A 19,239-nucleotide genomic window follows, 5' to 3' on the forward strand; every position below is an offset into this window, starting at 1 on the left:
ATTGATACCTCAACTGCCCAAATGCTCAACAATCGCCCATTGAATCAAATCCGATCATCTAGAAGCCCTAGTAGCACTGGATGAGCAGATTTGATTCTGTGGGCGAATGTTGAGCTTTTTTGCAATGGAGGTATTGATATCTCTGGGCCTGTGTTGCCGGTCCCAAGCCCGGAAAAAGGAGGAGGGTTTCTGTTGTTACTTAATGCCCATTTAAAAAGTGATTCTTATTTTCCATCAGTCATTCTTCTTATAGTAAAATTTGGGAGTGTAAATTGAAGTTCAACTTAGAAATAACTGAACAGATGTGAAATAATCCTTAGATACAGGTTTACAGTGTTTTCTACTGAAAATTTAACAAATGATTAGTTCCTGTTTGACAAAGGTAGTTGCAGTTAATTGGTTCTTGTGATGGTATGAATGAAATATATTAATTTCAATTCATACCATCATTTATGAAGATATGATGGTATGAATTGAAATTATATTGCTCATAAGTGACTACTTAATTGCTGGACATTTAATTATTTTCATTATTGCCATCAATCATTTTCAGCAAGCTCTTTGATGCATTCTGGCTACCTCTAGATGGCATGACAGAGATATGAGGATGATGAATCTGTTGCTGTTGAAACAAAGGTATGTTATTACAAAGGGACTGAACCATATATGTACATTAACTTTTAGATCTGAAACAATTGTCATCATTGCCACCAATTAAAATATATCCGTTGTATTACTTGCAGCTAGCCGGTTGATGTATTCCAGTTACCTCTGATGGCATGCCGTATATATGGTCTAGGAATCTACTGTTTTGCTAAAGGTAAGTAATTCAAGAGGAAATGTAATAATTTTCTGAATCCCTCCACTCCTTCCACACTTTTCTGATCGAATGTTGAGGCTCACATTTTAAAAAGTATGTATCGATTAGTTAAAGAATTCATTGATGGATTTTTAGTATCAAGTCTTGGAAGTATATTGACAAAGGCCTGAAATGAAGTCACCATGTATTTTTGCATGTATATTCCACTTCATACATAATTTTGTCCAGAATGATTATCAACTATTATATGAATGTGGATTCGCAAACTCTTTGTCATTCTCTTGTAATATTGCATGCAATTTTCATAAATTTTTGACAAGTTTGATGCTTTAAACCAAACTTATTGATGACTTCAGCTATTCCATGAATTCAAGTATTCTGCCATTACTTGTTACTTCATGAATACAGTAACATATTCATTGTTGTAAGCAGCTGAGAAATCAATTCACAACTACATTTGGTCCTCTGTTATTTTTAATTCTGACACTCTGCCTTCAGATCTTCTGATCAAACTGTTTCATATGTTTAAATTTTTTATTCAGTTTAGTATGACAATTTCATGAAGTCAGAAGTATTTCATAAGGATATTTCCTCAAAGAGAGTGCCTAAATTTTGATGAATCATTCTATCATTCAGTGCTTCCTGTTTCATTTTCATTAAGTGGACACCAAATGAGTAATGCCTTTACGCTAACGCCTTTTAGGTTATGATATACTAATGACTAATATCCCTGAAAAAAATAAACTCCACCATGGTGGGTAAAGGAAGGGTAGTAGCCTTCATGGTGGGTAGTTACCCGTACACAACCCACGCCCTACCCACCATTAAGGGTAAGGGAAGGATAGAAAAATCCTTCGTCTACCCTTCCTTGGAACTCCTTCCCTTATCATCTGTGTACCCTTCCTTTACCAACCATTAAGGGTAAAGGAAGGGTAGAAAAATCCTTCGTTTACCCTTCCTTGGGACTTAGCATTTATAACTGAGGAAAACATATCCTGAAAGTATCTCCTCAGCTACTTTCACCTGCTAAAGAGTATTGAGTTCTGTGCAAGAACGTTAGCAGTCTTTGAAAGCAAAGATAGACGGGCTACAAAACTAATCTTTAAAATTCCCTTGAGGAAAACAATAATATACATATTCAGTGGCTAAGCCACTGAATATGTATAGCCTTGGCTAAGCCACTGAATATGTATAGCCATGGCTGCAGCCCCTATGAAAAAATTGTATAAACCTGTTTCAAAATTTTATACATTCTTATACATTACCATGGCAATGTATAAGAATGTATAAAAATTTGAAACAGGTTTATACAATTTTTTCATAGGGGAGGGGTGGGTTCCCGGGGGGTTTGGACCCTCCACCCCCCGAAATATAAAAACAATCATTTTCCTTCATAAAGGAAAACAAAATATTGAAAAATGATAAATTTAAAAAAATACTTCTTTAACTATTGAAGTTTTTTCGATTATGAAAAGTGTTTGAATTAGTTGAAAACCCATTACTTAGTATCCTGTTTTCAAAACTTTCCCCGCCTGGTTTTGGACCCCCCCCAAAAAAAATTCCTGGCTACGCCACTGTACACAATAGTTTCTATAATTGTGTGAAAAAAGCTCATTTAGAAGTTCTTTCATTCGCATTTCCCAGACGTAACATATTTCTGTGGCTGACAATGGGACATCGCAAGAGTAATGTTCGGTACTTGAATGCCGATCTTATTTTCTGAAACGAAATAGGTAGAAAAAAGACACAGCTTTCTTCCACATAAGCCTGGGTGCGAATCTCATCTTAAGATTTTGTAGTATAAGTTCCGTTGAGAAGCGACATCTGACAAGTACCTCAATAGCTGAGGTTGTAAAAGCCGTAGTTCATTATCCTCCAATATGTAGGTTCTGGGTTCAAAACCATGTGAAGGCTAATTTTTTTATGTCTTATAACTTTAGAAACTGTTACTCACAGTTACTGAAACTCACTGTTACAACTCATCCCTATTCGTTTAATTTAGTTTTCATATAAGTCCTACCCTTCCTGTACCCTTTATTGAGGCTGGCCCAATTCTTCCTGTACACTCCAGGAAGGAGAGGGCCTACCCACCAATGTTCTAAATACCCTTCGTCTACACTTGCTTAAGGGTATAGGAAGGGTACACCTATCCTTCCTTTACCCTGGCTGGCCCAACCCTTCCTGTACACTCCAGGCAGGAGAGGGCGTACCCACCAATCTTCTAAAATACCCTTCGTCTGCCCTTGCTGAGGGGTATTGGAAGGGTACACCGATCCTTCCCTTACCCTCATTGGAGGGTACACCTCACCACAATGGAGGAGTTTATTTTTATCAGGGATCTGTTAAGCATATGGTGACATAATTTATCTCAACAAAAAATATTTATAGACTCAGTTTTCCTTTGAATGACAGCGATTGAATTTCTCATACAAAGAGTCAGTCACATTCGGCCTAGTCTTTAAGGTGACAGATGAGTTATCTGCAGCTCCTTTGTATTAACTCCTGAGTGTGTGTTAGCAAACGTTCATATTTACTGTATCTCTTGATTTTTTTTTAATTTTTACCAAATCACCTGCTTTTTACATTTTTACCACAAATGTATTAGGCGAACAACCTATAAATTTCGTGACAACCTTAAATTGATTTTTCTGTATTCCTACGAAATCATTCCAAAAAGGTGGGAGTAGGGCTCCCAAGTCATCATGTTAGGTCCTAATGATGAAGTGAGGCCCAATTAAATTGTTCCAATTGTTCCTAAACCAAAAACATGATAGTGTAAAGGCATTGCTAAGTTGGTGACCAATGTGTTATTTTAGAAAGAGTTTGGTTCTCCCTTCTCCTAGGATTTTAATATTACTTTTACCTTAGAGAGCATGGTGGTGATTGCCATGTCTCATTCGTGTCCTTCATTTCTTTCAGGTTATTTGGTTGAATTAGCAATCAGGGATCATCATTGTGGAAAAAGTGAAGAACAGCTATAATTTCTGGCAAGAGTAAAGAGGAAAATTGATATTTTACATATTTTTGTACTTTTTCTATTATTTATCATGAATTGTGTTACTGTGTAGCTGCACATTATTGAGTTAATTAAATTTTTGTGTTGACAATATTGTATTATTTGAATTTTTTAAATCAGCACATGCTATTTTCAACTTTGCCAATAATTGCCTTCAGAGTTATTCCATTGCTTTAGCAGTATTTTTATCGATAATATGATTTATCATCATCTTTTGTTATGATTGATGAATTAATGCTCATTAAATTAAAGTTCTTAGTAAAGTGGCAAGTAATTCTCAACAAACACCGAAGATACTTCATGGAAAGTAATCTTTAGCTGCTTAATAATGATGAAGTGGTTTTGCTATGGATATTTTGGCCTATAAGAATTCAAATTGCCTCCAGTTTATTTAATTGTTGGTAATTTGAATTGTTATAGGATGAAATATCCATGCAAAAAAATTAAATCGAAAACTTAAACAGAATTGGGAAGAAGCCCGGTTTGAATTTCCCGGTGACAACTAACGCCATCTATCCTTGGAGTAGGTACTAGATCGGCCAGGCCATAAATATATTACACAGTTGGCACCTCTTGGTTAAAGGGTGGGGCAATGATATGCGCAGAATCCAATGCGCATATTAGGTGCATCTTTTGAAACACGGAAAAAGCGTCAGGAGACTCAAGTTTTATCAACAACAACCTTTATGTCCCGAGTTTTGGGTGAGATAGAAAATTATCTCCATATCTTACTACATACTTTCTTCAAGATTATTTTCAAATAATTATCTTAGTTCTTGCGGGAAGAAGGTGGGTAATTTGTTATCTTATGCCGTTATTCTCAACTTTGGATATTTTCAATACAGCTCTAATTTAGAGAAATTAACCAGTGATTGTTATTTAAAAGAACTTTAAAAATTTATATTTAAACCAAATTTGTGATATGAATACGCTTAGGTGGAGAGAACGTCGAATATTTTTATAAAATAGAATCACAATGAGTATTTTGTCATACGGTAAGTAGACAAACTTCTCTTCATATCGTGTATTATTTGCATCTCTTATGATTAATAAGCTACAACTTTTAACCGGGTTTTCATTAAAGAGCTGATCTCTTCATCTGCAATGGTAAAAGTTGCGGGTGATTTTCTGTCATGATGTCTATGTCTTCCTTTGTAGTTGTTGAAGAGACATTTAAGAAATGCCTTGACGATGTGGTGAATAAGGATAAGGAAAGGCGGCTTGAAGCCTTGAAACACATCGTGGATTTATTATCTTCAGATAGCAATGCAAAGGAATACTTCTATATCTATGGAGGTACTAATATTCTTATAAAACAATTTACATGCGAAGAACACAGAATTGTTGCTCAAAGAATTCTGTTTGCCTTGTCCTGCAGTGCTATTGATCATGTAAGTTACTCTCCCTTTTTTTATTTCAATTGTCATAGGTGTGTACTATAATATGATTAATTCATTTATAGGTGAGGAACCAAAAACAGTTGCAGAATATCTTACTCCTGAAGTACATTTATAGAATACTTCAGCATCCAAGAATACTTAAATGCCTCACTTTGCTTAACTGCTCACTTTTAGTGATTTCAACTTTAGCCTGTCAAAATTCCACCGGGCAGTGTATGGCTAAAAAATATGGATGTTTTTCTGCCATGCTATTGGTTTTAGATGATATATTACTGCTGGAAAAAAGAACTATGGTAAATAAGATTTTAAGGTTTATGGTGATCAATTTACTTCGTAGTTTATTTATCTTCCTATTACACATCATTTCTTACATTATCAGAATGAAGAGGACATGAAAATGACTTGTACATTAGAAATATTATGCAGAAGCATAGGTACGTGCATGAACAACCCATTGCAAGCAGAGAACCAAATAAAAGCATCACAACATATCCCAAAGGTTGGTTTTTCTGAAATTATGTCCCGGAAAATAAATATTTATGTTTGGTAGGTAAATTTAGGCCATACCTAATGCCAGTATCATTAAAATTGATAGACCATGAAGAGCAGAAAACAATTTAAAGTAGAAGCAAATTTTTCTTGGAATTAGTTGTCTTTGGCCTGTGCATATAGGTGACCTATCCTTCCAAACAATCCCTGTGCTTGTAATAATTTTTATGTCTCCCTCTCAGTTCACTTAATGAAATGCTTTTTTGAAGAGGTCGGAGGAACTATGGAATCATCGTCAATGCTATGGCATCTCCAGTTACCTTCTCTTTTGGTAACTGAATTTGTCCTTTATCTAGGAATGAGCTAGGTCACCAATTTTATCTATTGGAGATGGTACTAGCATTTGAAAAATGACGAAAAATATGCATTTTTCCATTTTTTGTTTGTTGCCTACTTCTACTGTTGATGAAGAAAAGTTTTTGGCACTAACCGTTCCTCAGATAAAATAATGATATCATGAGCTCATGCAAAGAGGATCACTACATGCTTCTCAGCTACTCCTCGGTCTCAGATAGTTAACTGCAGCAATTTGTTCCTTCAATGAGAGGTTCTTTCTAAACAATTAAATGGACTAGAGCTCTAATTACATCACCAACTCATGCAAAGTGAGTGGCAACTTATGGATTTTTTTATTGTGAAGAGTTCGACATGGACTATCGTGTTTTATCATGCAAAAAAGTGGATGGGGATGTGATGGAAACGTGGGCAAGAATATACTGGAGGCCTTCAAGAATTGTCAGTAGAGGAGGATGGAGAAGGTGAGGTGGATGGAGAGGAAGAGGAATGACAAAGTGCTGGATACGGTTGACAAGGAGAAGACACTTCTTGATGAGAAAATGGATAGTTTGAGGCGTGACTTCGTGAACTTGCTTCATGTCGAATCAAAAACATAGTAGATTTTGTATAAATAATATTAACCCTGGGTAAACTTTTCTCGGGATTCCCACCGGGTTAATGTTTTAATATCGTGCCGAGACGGTACTTGAAACGTTGGCCGATATTAAAACATTAACCCGGTGGGAATCCCGAGAAAAGTTTACCCACATTATTCGCCGGGAAAGCATTAAATCATATTTAATATTAACCCTTTCGCACAGAATGTCAGCTGGAGGCTTTTTCATAAGCAGAAGACCAGATGTTGGGTATAGCTGTCATGGATTTTTCATCGCAAGTGACCGGACCTCGTCTCTAGCTGATGCGAGGGAAGGAAAGTGACCGCTGAGGTAGCAATTGTCGGGTGCATTCAGATGTGGCCTGAGACCCAGCTTAGCAAGACCGTTGGGCTACTCCTCAATTAAGCCCGACCCTCCCACTCCTTTATGATCATCCTCACCGCAGGAATCCCTTGCGAAGTGGTTATATTGCCATTGGTTTTTGCAATGATATATTTTGTTATATAGTATAAATTTTTTTATACTTTGAATTGAATTCTTGAATTTGTTCTGTGCGTGAGCCACTTTTAAATGAAATTTTATGGTTAAAAATAAAGGACTTTTGGACTTGTTGTCTTAGCACCTTGTGTTCACTAACTTTGTTGATATTAACGCTAGAAATCTGTTTAAAATTCCACAAGCTTAAGAAACTGTTAGTAATTCTTATAGAAGAGTAAATTACTGAAATTCAAATGCAATATTTGGTTGAAAAAAATGCTGGTAATGCAATAAGTTGACTTCGTGCTAAGATAGTGTTAGAGGGTATAGTCCAGTGGTTGGGGTAAGGGGTGGGGGTTGAGTTGGATCAAAGGGATGAGAATACCAGGGTTACTCCACCCCAAAAAAGAGCTCTGCACAGAGAAGTTTCAAATATTCTAATGCTACTCTTGGCGCAGAAAATATTTTCCTATTGTCGGCGCCGGCAGGAAAGAGTTAAAAACTTTTCTCGGGATACTGCACGGGTAAGATTATAAGAGAGCGCCGACGTTTCGGGTACCGACTCGCTACCCATTCTCACGGCTACTGGCAGAAAATTTGAAGTGACCGTTGAAGCTCAGCATTAGGAGGGGCCGGATTGGTCGAGTCCCGATTGTTGTCGCGGAGGACCGTGGACCAGCGTAGACTTAGCTCTGGCAAGCATAGCTCTTTTAAGTGTTCTATTCCAAGATCTGCTGATCGAAAATCCGGTGTCTCTGTTTACATTCTTATTCTCAAGTCTTATTTCAATAGCCTCTTTGGTAAAACGATCCCAGAATTGATTTGATCGCCATAAAACTCTGGTTTTACATGTTGTTCGCCGGGAAAGTGTTAAATCATACATAGGAAAGGGTTAGTTTTGTTGCTGTAAGATATCGTCTTGTGCAAAAAATATAGACAAACTTTTCTGCATGTGACAGTGTCGCACAGCAACGAAACTGGTCGATATTAAATTATTTAGGAGGACTCCACGAAATGTTTTGATTCAACACTTCTAAATGATATATAGATGAGACAGAAGAATTGGATTGAGTGAGTACTTGGTGGAGAGGGGATATCAAAATCCATGTTTGAGAGAAAAATGGTTGGTAGGTGGGAGAGGGGTGGAAGAGGATAGGATTTTAGATTTAATTAAAGGGTAAAGTAGTATGTCTTATTATGAAATGAAGATTGCCCATGATGGATGAGGAGACAGCCGGAATAATTAGAAAATACTCAGGGCAAATCTACCTAAATAAGTATATAGCTTTAATAATAAGTAATAATTTTTAACTGATGAGAGAATGGCTGAGTTGGGAATATTTTTCTTTCATTGCACCTTATCTCATGTAGCAATGGTTGACACATGTAGCTGTTTCATGAGTGGTTTGCAGGAAATCTATTCGGCGAAGGAGACAAGGTCATGGTCACTATCCCACTTTGAGAAGAAAAAAACCCTGTTTTCAGGAATTATTCTTGGATTTCCAGCCATGTCAATATCTCCATGAATTCCAAGTGTTTCAGTATACTACTCAAATGCCATCTTCAGGGAAACAAGTGTCGAGAGTGTATCAACAGCCAATAATCATACCATTTGATTTTCCGAAAACCCGAAGAGAATGCAGAGATCAATAATCATACCAACTCATCATAGCCAGGTGCTGCATTATTGACTGTGGTTAAAATTGGCTTCGTGGAATTTTAATGCCCACAATTTTTACGTAGAGTGGTCAAAGGGAGTGTCCTTGTGCCACTTAATGTGAGCCCTCAATCTTGGTTGATATTTCTGAATCTGGCTTGTTTTTCTCCGGGCTAACTTCTGGGTGTTATTTCACTCAAAAGTTGGAGGAGCTCCAGTTCTCTTCCTCACCCGCCCTCACTTTCATAACATTCTTCCCTCTAACATGGTTTTTAACGTCCCATTCCTGATAAATCTCAACCCGACCATCCAAACTCTGTCCCCTGCCTATGTTATCTAAAAGCTTCTTCGCCTCACCCACCATGTCAAGCACTTCTTCATTCCTCTCTATCCACTTCACCTTTTCCATTCTCCATTATACCCACATCTGGAAGGCCCACTGTCTTTTCTTGCCTTCCTTCCTAAATGTCAATGATTCTGCACCGTAAAGCAATTCACTCAAGATAATACATATTTGAGAATGCCTCTTTGCAAATCCAATTCTCATCCTGATGTTCTTACTGCTGTATCGAATTACCTTAAGTGTACTGCCCAAATAGTTGAACTGCTCCACCTGCTCAAGTTTGAGATCTCCTACTTATATTTTGACTCTCACATTTCTAGCTCATGATGCTTTACTGAACCACATTGCTTCAGTCTTCTTGCGATTAATCCTACTGCGATTTTCTCCTCACCATTTGTCTAACACATCCATTAGATCCTGGAACCTTCTTACTGGCTGGTTTATCAATGGCAGGTCACCCACGAACCTCATTGATATCATTCCCACTTTGGCTGAGCATAATCCTTTTTGCTGCTTTATTGTCATGCTCAGCCAATGAGAGTTGGGTTAGGGTTGGTGGAGACAGCAAAGTGGCCCTTGAAATCACTCATCCAGCTCATCAGATGAGGACCCAGGGTGGGCCCTTAGAATGTTAAAACCACCGGGGCTGGGGACCAGTCCCTTATCTGATACGCGCAGTCATCCCAGGGGCGGGTTTAGTGGGGGAAGGAAAACAGAAAGAAGTGTCATGCAATATTGAGCCCACCGATGCCTCTGGGATGTGGATAGGGTTGGAAGGGAGAGGATAGGGAAACCCCACGCCATCATTGGGGCTGCGTGGGCCACTACTAGTGAAACTATAATTTGATGTTTCTACGGAAAGGAAAGATTTTCCTTTGGAGAAGAAACACCCTACGATCTTCTGTAGATCCTCTTTGGCTCATTAAGCTTTGCAACACTTGGGAAGCTTGGCAACCATTTGCAAGTCATTTGCTGGTGGTAAGCATTTTTGCACAGTGGTTGCACTTCACTGCTGGATGTAATGCCAATCCTATAGTATTCGCATGCCCATATGGTGCATACTGAGAGGAGCTCTTTTCATATGCCTGCATGGGCACGTTATGTTTGTGATGGTTAAATGAGTAGAATTTGAGTACATTTAAATTTGTAATAAAAAAAATTAATTCACAGTGCAAAGGTTAACACTGTGTTTTGTATTTTATGCTGGTATTTTTTCAAGTAATATGGTAGTATTTATTGAAAATACAATATCCTTGAGTAATTTGTATTTCAAATCTGGAATGCAATTTTTAAGATTCATATGTATTTTGCATCTAAAACACAATCAAAATACATATATTTTTCGTATCTATACTAATGGCAGTGTTACCACGTCCAATATGGGCTGATATATTGGCCTCCTATCAGTAAAAGAGTTATCATAAGTGCTGACCACTTTGTTGAAACTATATACTTTACTTTGAGCACCAGATCAAAACTGATACTTTCTGCACATCCTATAAAGAGGGAACTATGCTTACTAATTACATGAAACCTTGTTTAATGAGGTGTATTTGTCTTGTAACCCAATACTACGCTGATACTTTTCCACCGTTTTCAATCAAACTTATATTTTGGTACCAGACCATTTAGAATATGCTGCCTAATATTTTATGCCAACAATTTACAGATATTGGAATATCTATCATCTCTAAATTATAGTCAAGAGAAGGGCAAGAAATCAATACAGGCCTGTCTGAATTTTCTGATGCTAGCAATTTCAGGAAATGAACATAATCAATGCTATTTTGCCAAGTGTGGTGGAATCCGGTACCTGCAGCTGTTGAGTATATTTTTGGATGTTTTACAATTTTTGATTAAATATTAAAAATGCTGCTGAGATTAATGATAACTTTATCTCAGGTTGATAAAGCACCATAAAATATTTCTCGAAGATGGATATATCTTGCAGCTATGTTTGATGACATTGAATGAGGTTATCTCTAATAATAGGTGCTCTCAAGAAGTGTCAATGCAAAATAATATGCCATTCCTTCTTGGAATTCTACAAAAAGATATTTTGACGGTAAGTGCCGCATAAAATCTCAAAAAAAAAACTTGTTTTTAATTTCAGTTCAGTATCACGTGTCGGATCTGGGTTTGGCATTTAACCTTTTCACTTCTTACGTCAGAAATATTCGGCAGTATGTTTCTTGACCTGTGAGACGAAAGTCAAAAAAATCCATCGGAGATTTACCTACGCATGCAAATGAATGACAAACATATCCAGCTCCCTGCTCTCCCCCTTAGATGATGGTCTCGGGTACGCTAAGTCTTAGTTTCGGGACCCAATGCAGCTTAGGCCTTACCCTCAAAATCTAAGACCAGGTACCCGGACCCCTCGTCTTATATTACCCCTCTCAGTGGTAAGGGACTGCGGTCATACCATTGTTTATTCAGTCATTTTGCAAAATAAATATGTGTTCCTTTCTCAAAAAATATAAACTAAAAAATTGAATTTTTTGTCACATGAGCAGCGTTTTCAATTTTCAAATGAAATTCTACTATACATATTAATTTATACATATCTCAATTTCAGTACAAACATCTACATGGAAATAGTTGATTCATTAGATCCTTTAATATTGACAGTAGAGCTTTGTTCAAAATTTGACAATTCTCAGAAAAAAAACAAGGAATTCAATTTGAAGTCTGCAATTTAAGTGCAAGCAACAATTACCCATGTACATACTAAATTTCTAGGCATGCAATTCATAGATAACTTATCTTGGGCTGAATATATACAAAATCTCACCTCCAGTTCTACTTGTTTCCTGGTGCGGTCCATTACAGGAGAAAATCCTGGATTTTGTTCTGGGGGGGCACAAGGATACCTCATAATACAAAACGAACGTAATGATAATGGGACCGTATTAAAAATCTTGCATATTTTTTATGGGTCTGGTGGGGCACGTGCCCCCTCCCTTGATCTGGCTAGATATACTGACAACAGTGAGATATTGTGTACTCCTTACTATGGCCAATTCTGTTCTCAAATTATTAATTCCATCATATCTTGGGGATCAACAGTAGCAGCAGTGTTCAAACCGCAGAAGATAGTGGTCTGAATAATGTGGTTTCCTATTTTTTTTTAATGCTTAAATCGAAAGATTATTACTCCTGGAGTATATATTTCATGCTTTTATATTTTTAAAGGGCGATATCTATTTTTTGCGATAAAATGAAAAGTGAAAATTTTCAAGCGTACGAAAACGCAACAACGAAGTATGAATATTTGGAAAAGCCCATGTGATGTCAATCGAGTTCCGGCTGCCACTGTGTGAGGCCACCTGGGTACGAGGCTAAGAGCACCGCTACGATGCAGGCTGCTAGTAGGTAGCGCTTGGCTTAAATAAGGATTATTAATACCCTATCAAACAAAGGAAACTTTCCGACCTTACCTCGCTCCCCCGACTCTCACCGCGAATTTAAACGGCTTTGCAAAAGAGACAAAGCGATCAGAATAGGGTGGTTTCCTATTATTTTTTTATTGCCTAAATCGAAAGATTATTACTCCTGGAGTAAGTATTTCACGCTTTTAGATTTTTAAATGACGATATCTATTTTTCGCGATCAAATGAAAAGTGAAAATTTTCGAGCGCCTGAAAACGCGACGGCTAAGTAGGAATGCTGGGTAAACACCGTGTGACGTCGTTCTGGTTCCCGCTGCCGCAAGTAAGGTGACCTTGGGGCGAGGCTTTGAGCGCTGATACGACGCAGAATGCTAGTAGGTACCAGAGTACCCTGCTATCTGGTAGCGCTTGGCTTAAATAAGGATTGTTGATACCTTATCAAACGAAGGAAACTTTCCGACTTTAGGCAGTTTTAATAGGTGATTATTAAGACATGTTTCCCTGAGCTCTGTGCTTCATGCATGCATTGGTAATCTCAGACGATGTAAAACTCCTATCTACTCGTATAGAAACTAGGTCCATGTGACGTCACGTGGAGTGGCATCTCATGGCCGCCAATCTGGCCCTTTTCAAATGATGTTAAAATTGACCATTTATATTCGTCTAAACTGGGATTTATATAACCAAATAATGTGTGTATTATGAATACATGTGGGTAACGAATTGCAATCAATGCCTTTTGTTTGCTTTGATTAACCTCTCTGCTCCACCCTAATTCTGGGTCTGGTGTACATACTTGATATTCTGTGTTTGTAAAAAGCAAATTTAAGGGAGATCCTGAAAAATTCTGATTTTCATTGTGATTGCATCAGTATCCATGATGCTCTACACCACAAATATAACCTCATTAAATCAGTCTGCTATTGACCAAAAATTGTGGGTCTGCGTTTGTCTAAGGAAATGCCAATGGAGATAGGAGTCAGTAATGGTATTAATTGTTTCACATCTAGAATGAAGCAACTTTTATGTAAAAGACGGTACTACTCAATTGAAGAACATTTGCAGGATATATCCAAATGGCCCATTTACCCTGTGTACCATAGATATTATGTATTATCAGATAAAAAAGATTGTCTTTACTGTAAAACTTTCCTTGTGAATATTACTACATACTACCGCTTTGGTTGCTGTGGGATGACAACAGTTTCATTCCATCTTCGACCTAGAGACGCTGATGGTAGTGGCAACAAAACTTGTCTTCATATAGCAACCAACATGACATTAACCAGAAGATGGAGAAATTTGAATCTCAACACTGTGGTAACCTTCGTAGTTGCAAGATGTTGTGTTTACAGGTTGTGTTGCTATAGTCTAAAACCAAATTTCTCACATCAACTCCAAACTGATTATATTTTACTGCCTTGGAATTTTAAAACTTATAATATGATTCTTTGGCATTTGTTATTAATGCATGATGCTTTCATCCACGCGCTAAACTAATTTTTGTGTACGTATTGTCCAGGACAAGACACCTCTGATTCTTCTGATTTGTAATCTACTGCAGAGTGATGAAGTAAGCCTTCGATTTTTTAAGGATTACAATGGCCCAATTTTAATCCAGCAGTGCATTAAGAATGGAGTGGAAAGTGAAGATTTTGAAATGGTGGTCAAACATGTCTTAAAAATGTGTGGTGAAAAAGGTAATGTGAAATAAATATGATAGCATATATAATTCAATCAATCATTCAAATTCTCTACATATTAGCCGAAGTTTGTTATCAATTGCCATGGATGTTAAGAGCATTTCATGGATGTGATATTTTGTATTAGTCTTGAAAGAGAAATTAAATTATGTTTCTTGAAATATATTACTACAATTCCGAGGATGTTTGGAAAAGAATAAAATTGAATATGTAGTTTCAGAATCAAAAGCATATTGCTGCCATGGGCATCGTGTATAAAAACACAGAAGACTTGCTTCAATGCCATGTAGTATTACACGTGCAAGTGCTTAACATTGCATAGTGTGTTAGTATGAAAAGGGCTTTAATTCTTTCTTTAAAGATCAGTAATGTTTTGGGTTTCACTAGGTTAAATCCTTAGTCGACAAACTGGAAGCTATGGAATATTATCCTTCTTACATACATGCTTTCTTGCACTTAATTTTTTCAGTACTAATGATGTGTTTTGATGGGGTAAATTTTATTATAAAAGGAAACAAGTGACCTTATAAAGTGAAATTGTGACCCAAAGTGAAAGGGGAAGCTATACCCCCAAATATGAATAAATTCCATTAAGTGATGCCTCAAACCGTCAACTATATCTTTACCAGTAAAACAGGTCCCCTAAATATGGCTAATGTTAATTTTACATTTATGCTGTAAAATAATATATAATTTCTGGGTCAACAACAATTTTTTTTCTGTATTTCTGTAACTCTATCTCTTAGATAATTTGGCCTCTAATTTACAATAATTATTCTCTGCTATTATAACTGCACCTATTGACAAACCTCTTTGATAATAAATTTTCAGAATCAATATCAGAACAGAAGATTAATGATGGATTGGAGGGATGTGCATCGCCCATGCATTTTATCATAGAGGAGAGTATTTGCTCTGATGGGTTGGTAGTCAAAATCTATTCATTCAATTCATTATTTAAAGTTTCTATCGTGTATTTGTGTTGAAAGTTTGAGGGTGTAAAAATTGATTTCTGAGTTGAAAGTATATTTCATATCATTTCACTGTTGGCAGAAACATTAGCATTGCTGCATAATTTTATGGTCCCATTTGCAGAGATGGGCAGTATCGAAAATACTTGTATTTGAAATACGTATTTTCGATACTTTTGTAGTTTGTAATTTGTATCGGAATTACATTTTCTGAGAGTATGTTGTATTTTGTAACGAAAATACATCTAAAGATTAGTTTGTATTTTTTAAATACATTCAAAATCAAAATACATGTAATGTTTTTGTGCATAAGTAGAAAGAGCGTACGACGAGATGGCAGGGATCCCGAATGAGTCGGTATTAGCCTGCCAAGTATGGGACAATAAATTGCCCCTTAATTTACTTCTGTAGCACCCGCAGGCGCTTGTATACTTGCAAAACGTAGTCGCGTGTGGAATAGTTTGCGAAACGTAGTTGTGCATTGCAGGGGCACAGCTAGGAATTAAGGCTGGGGGGGGGGGGGGAGTTTAGGTGCAACTAATACCGGGGTGTGTGGGGGTATGGAATACCACCAGGATAAGCAGTAGGTGCGAGATTGATAAATTACGGAATTTTAAGGATAATTGTTCAAAATGGTGAGTTTTACTTCTTTCTGAGGGATATTTTATTAATCCTTACACTATTCTGTTAGTAATATCAATCCAATTAAGCAAAATGGATTAAACACCCCCCCTTGCTGTGCCACTGGTGCATTGAGTAATTTGTGGAGGGGACTTGTAAAGTCTGACGCTGTTCCAAAAGGTCCAGGAGACATTTTTCTCCATTTTATTTAAGACATTTTGCCATGAATAATGGTCTAATTGCCAGTTTCCTACAAATACGTTGTAAGAATGTTTGAGCCTCTCATTCTAAAAATGGTTCATATTTGTATTGATTTAAATTTTTTATTAGGTAAGAACTTCGGTGAAGGCATGTATTTTGTATTTTAATAGAGTATTTTGAAATTACATTTGTATTTAGTATTGAAAATACAATTTTTAGAAGTAATTTGTACTTTGTATTTGAAATACAGATTTTAAAAGTAATTTGTATTTTGTATCTTAAATACATTTGGCATGTATTTTGCCCATCTCTGCCCATTTGTTACTAAGCAGGACGGAAATAGTAAAGTAGCCTGAGCAAAGAGGGCATTCCTCAAAAAGAGGAATCTTCTTACAGTGGAAAATATAAGAGTTGAAGTTAAGAAGCAATTTATCATGACTTACATTTGGAGTGTGTTTTTTTGTGGTAGTGAAATATGGATGATGACAGTAGCGGCAAAAAAGGCTGGAAGCTTTCAAAGTGTGGTGATATAAAAGATAGATAAAAATCAAATGAAAAGATCAAGTGATTAACCCTTTTGCACCAAACATCAGGTGTAGCCGAGGGGCATTTGCAAATGCACAACACCTGACGTTGGGTATAGCTGTCGCGGATTTTTCAATGCAAACGACCGAACATCGGCTATGGCCGACGCGAGGGAAGGGAAGTGACTGTTGAGGTAGCAATAGGGTGGTTTCCTATTATTTTTTTATTGCCTAAATCGAAAGATTATTACTCATGGAGTACGTATTTCACGCTTTTAGATTTTTAAATGACAATATCTATTTTTCACGATTAAATGAAAAGTGAAAAATTTCAAGCGCGCGGAAACGCGACGCGTAAGTAGGAATGATGGGAAAAAGTCCGTGCGACGCATTTCTGGTCCCCCCTCCCACCTTGTGAGGTGACCTTGATCGAGGCTCTGAGCGCTGATAGGACGCAGGATGCTAGCGGGTAGCTGAGTACCTTGCTGGCTGGTAGCGCTTGGCTTAAAAAAGGTTTATTAATACCTTATCAAACGAAGAAAGCTTTCCGACCTTAGCCAGTTTAAATAGGTGATTATTAAGACATGTTTCCCTGAGCTCTGTGCCTCATGCATGTATTGGTAACCTCAGACGATGTAAAACTCCTATCCTCTCGTGTAGAAACTAGGTCCCTGTGACGTCACGTGGAGTGGAATCGCATGGGCGCCAATCTGGCCTTTTTCAAATGAGGATAAAAATTGACCCTTGCCATTCGTCTAAACCGGTATTTCAAAAACCAAATAATTTTTGTATTATGAATACACTAATGGTGGGTAACGAATCGCAATCAATGCCTTTCGTTTTCTTTGATGAAGGAAACTACCCTATTGTTGGACCCATTTAGGCCCGGCCTGAGACCCAGCTTGGCGTGTCCTTAGGGGCCACTCCTCGGCAATTACGTCCGACCCTCCTGCTCATTTATGATCACCCTCACCACAGGTATCCGTTGTGAAGAGGTTGTATTGTCAATAGTTTTTTCAATGATATATTTTGTGCACACTACAATTATTTTTCACTTTGACATAAATTCTTCGTTTTGTTCTGTGTGCAAGCAATTTTCAAATGAAATTTTAGCGTTAAAAATAACGGACTTCCGGACTTATAGCCTTATTACCTTGTATTTACTAACTTTGCTGTTTTTGACGCTGGAAACCCGTTTAAAATTCCACAATGCTTAGTAAAATGTTAGCAATTCTTTTAGAAGAGTAAATTATTTAGAATAAAATACAATGTTAAATTGAAAAAACACTGGTAATGCAAAAAGTTGACCATGGATTTTGAACCATTTACCTTAACAATTTTCTGGAAGAGGGCACCCGCACCTCTCTAATTCCATACCCCCCCTGTTAAATAATTACTCTTTGGATTAATGAACTTTAATGATCGCTATTTATTCTGTATACATTTTTTATATTACTAGTCCAAATGAGAGACATGCATTTTGCTGCACTTAGGCTAAATTTATTCTAATTTATGGCTGCAATTTCTGTAGTCAATGCCTGCTTTTATTTATATTTTTCTTAATAGATTGAACATGATTGCATCCATTATCTAATTAATACTGTTAAAATCATTGCTGTAAATGAACTCAAGAATTTAAATCTTTAGGCTGCGGGAGTTCATAATTTTAGCTGCCAGCCAGTGCAGAAGAGACTCCCTATGCAGGAGGGACCCCCTGCCACAAGGGCTACTGTGGTAGAGTTAAGTCCCTAGCGATCCTTATAGTGAGACAAAGTGCCATAGTGCAAGATATCCTGATAGCAATAAACATTTTGGGTAAATTCTGCAGTCATCTTGCAAAACGTTACATGCAATGCACTCTAAGGGTTAAGAGTTTAAGAGTGTGCTTGGCTTGAGCTCTCCATGTAACCTCTGAGGTGTTTTGGAGCACTGCTCTTTCTTAAAATTTGTTTTTTAGTGGCAGAAGGGATACTGGCATCAGAATAGTTTGAGCAAGTCGGCAAACCCAGGTTCACTAAATGAAGCCATCCTTTTCTGAGTAGAACACTTTCTCTGTAATGGATACAGCAGTTAGGACATCAGGAAGTCAACTGAATCAGCAAAGAGGGCATCCATGGATTGAAAGAAAGGGATGTTATGTAAGAGTCAAAAGAAATGATAGTGAAGATTCTGATGTGGAATGTAGAGTTTTATGGTGGGGCAATGTAGACACTTACGAAGGAGGACAAGAAAAGGATGGAGGCCTTAATGGTGTAGGTGTGCAGGGGAATGGAGGAGTTGACAGAGAGGGAGAGGAATGACGAAGTGCTGGACATGGTTGGCAAGAAGGAGATAGGGGAGACCGGGGCACGTTGGCCCGATTTTTTATTTATTTTTAAATATTATTTATTCATACATATTTAACTTTATGAAATTATTGCTAAATTGAGGAACAATATTTCTGAATCTGGATGGCAATAATTAAACTTGAATATATGAGTAATAAATTTTAAAAAAATAAATAAATACTGGGCATACAACAGGTGGGCCAATCTGCCCCTACATCAGGGTAAGTTGGCCCAGCGGCCGGGGCACGCTGGTCCATGTATTTTTTGATAAGCTAAACTAGTATGATTTTAGGAAATCAAAATAAAACTTATAGTGATCAAGAAATAAATTTCAATACAAAGCAG

The 19,239-nt window shown here is 37.2% G+C and overlaps 1 protein-coding gene and 1 long non-coding RNA gene across 4 annotated transcripts in view; both read left to right on the top strand.

The window, feature by feature from the left end:
- LOC124160892 lies at positions 1 to 3,929 on the top strand. Its single transcript, XR_006865263.1, has 3 exons — positions 1 to 636; positions 744 to 820; positions 3,740 to 3,929. It is a non-coding gene; the product is annotated as an uncharacterized LOC124160892 (long non-coding RNA).
- A 490-nt stretch (positions 3,930 to 4,419) lies between these two features.
- LOC124160645 overlaps positions 4,420 to 19,239 on the top strand; it is a 30,031-nt gene continuing 15,211 nt past the window's right edge. The window contains exons 1-9 of one of the 3 annotated variants that reach the window (XM_046536560.1): positions 4,420 to 4,625; positions 4,773 to 4,831; positions 4,995 to 5,227; positions 5,299 to 5,529; positions 5,616 to 5,735; positions 10,825 to 10,976; positions 11,058 to 11,220; positions 14,070 to 14,247; positions 15,082 to 15,172. In XM_046536560.1, coding sequence (XP_046392516.1) covers positions 4,813 to 4,831; positions 4,995 to 5,227; positions 5,299 to 5,529; positions 5,616 to 5,735; positions 10,825 to 10,976; positions 11,058 to 11,220; positions 14,070 to 14,247; positions 15,082 to 15,172 — 1,187 coding nt within the window. In that variant the 5' untranslated portion in view covers positions 4,420 to 4,625; positions 4,773 to 4,812. The other 2 variants (XM_046536561.1, XM_046536563.1) reach the window with 2 other exon arrangements.

Source organism: Ischnura elegans, chromosome 6, assembly GCF_921293095.1.
Source record: "Ischnura elegans chromosome 6, ioIscEleg1.1, whole genome shotgun sequence".
NCBI classification, from domain to species: domain Eukaryota; kingdom Metazoa; phylum Arthropoda; class Insecta; order Odonata; family Coenagrionidae; genus Ischnura; species Ischnura elegans.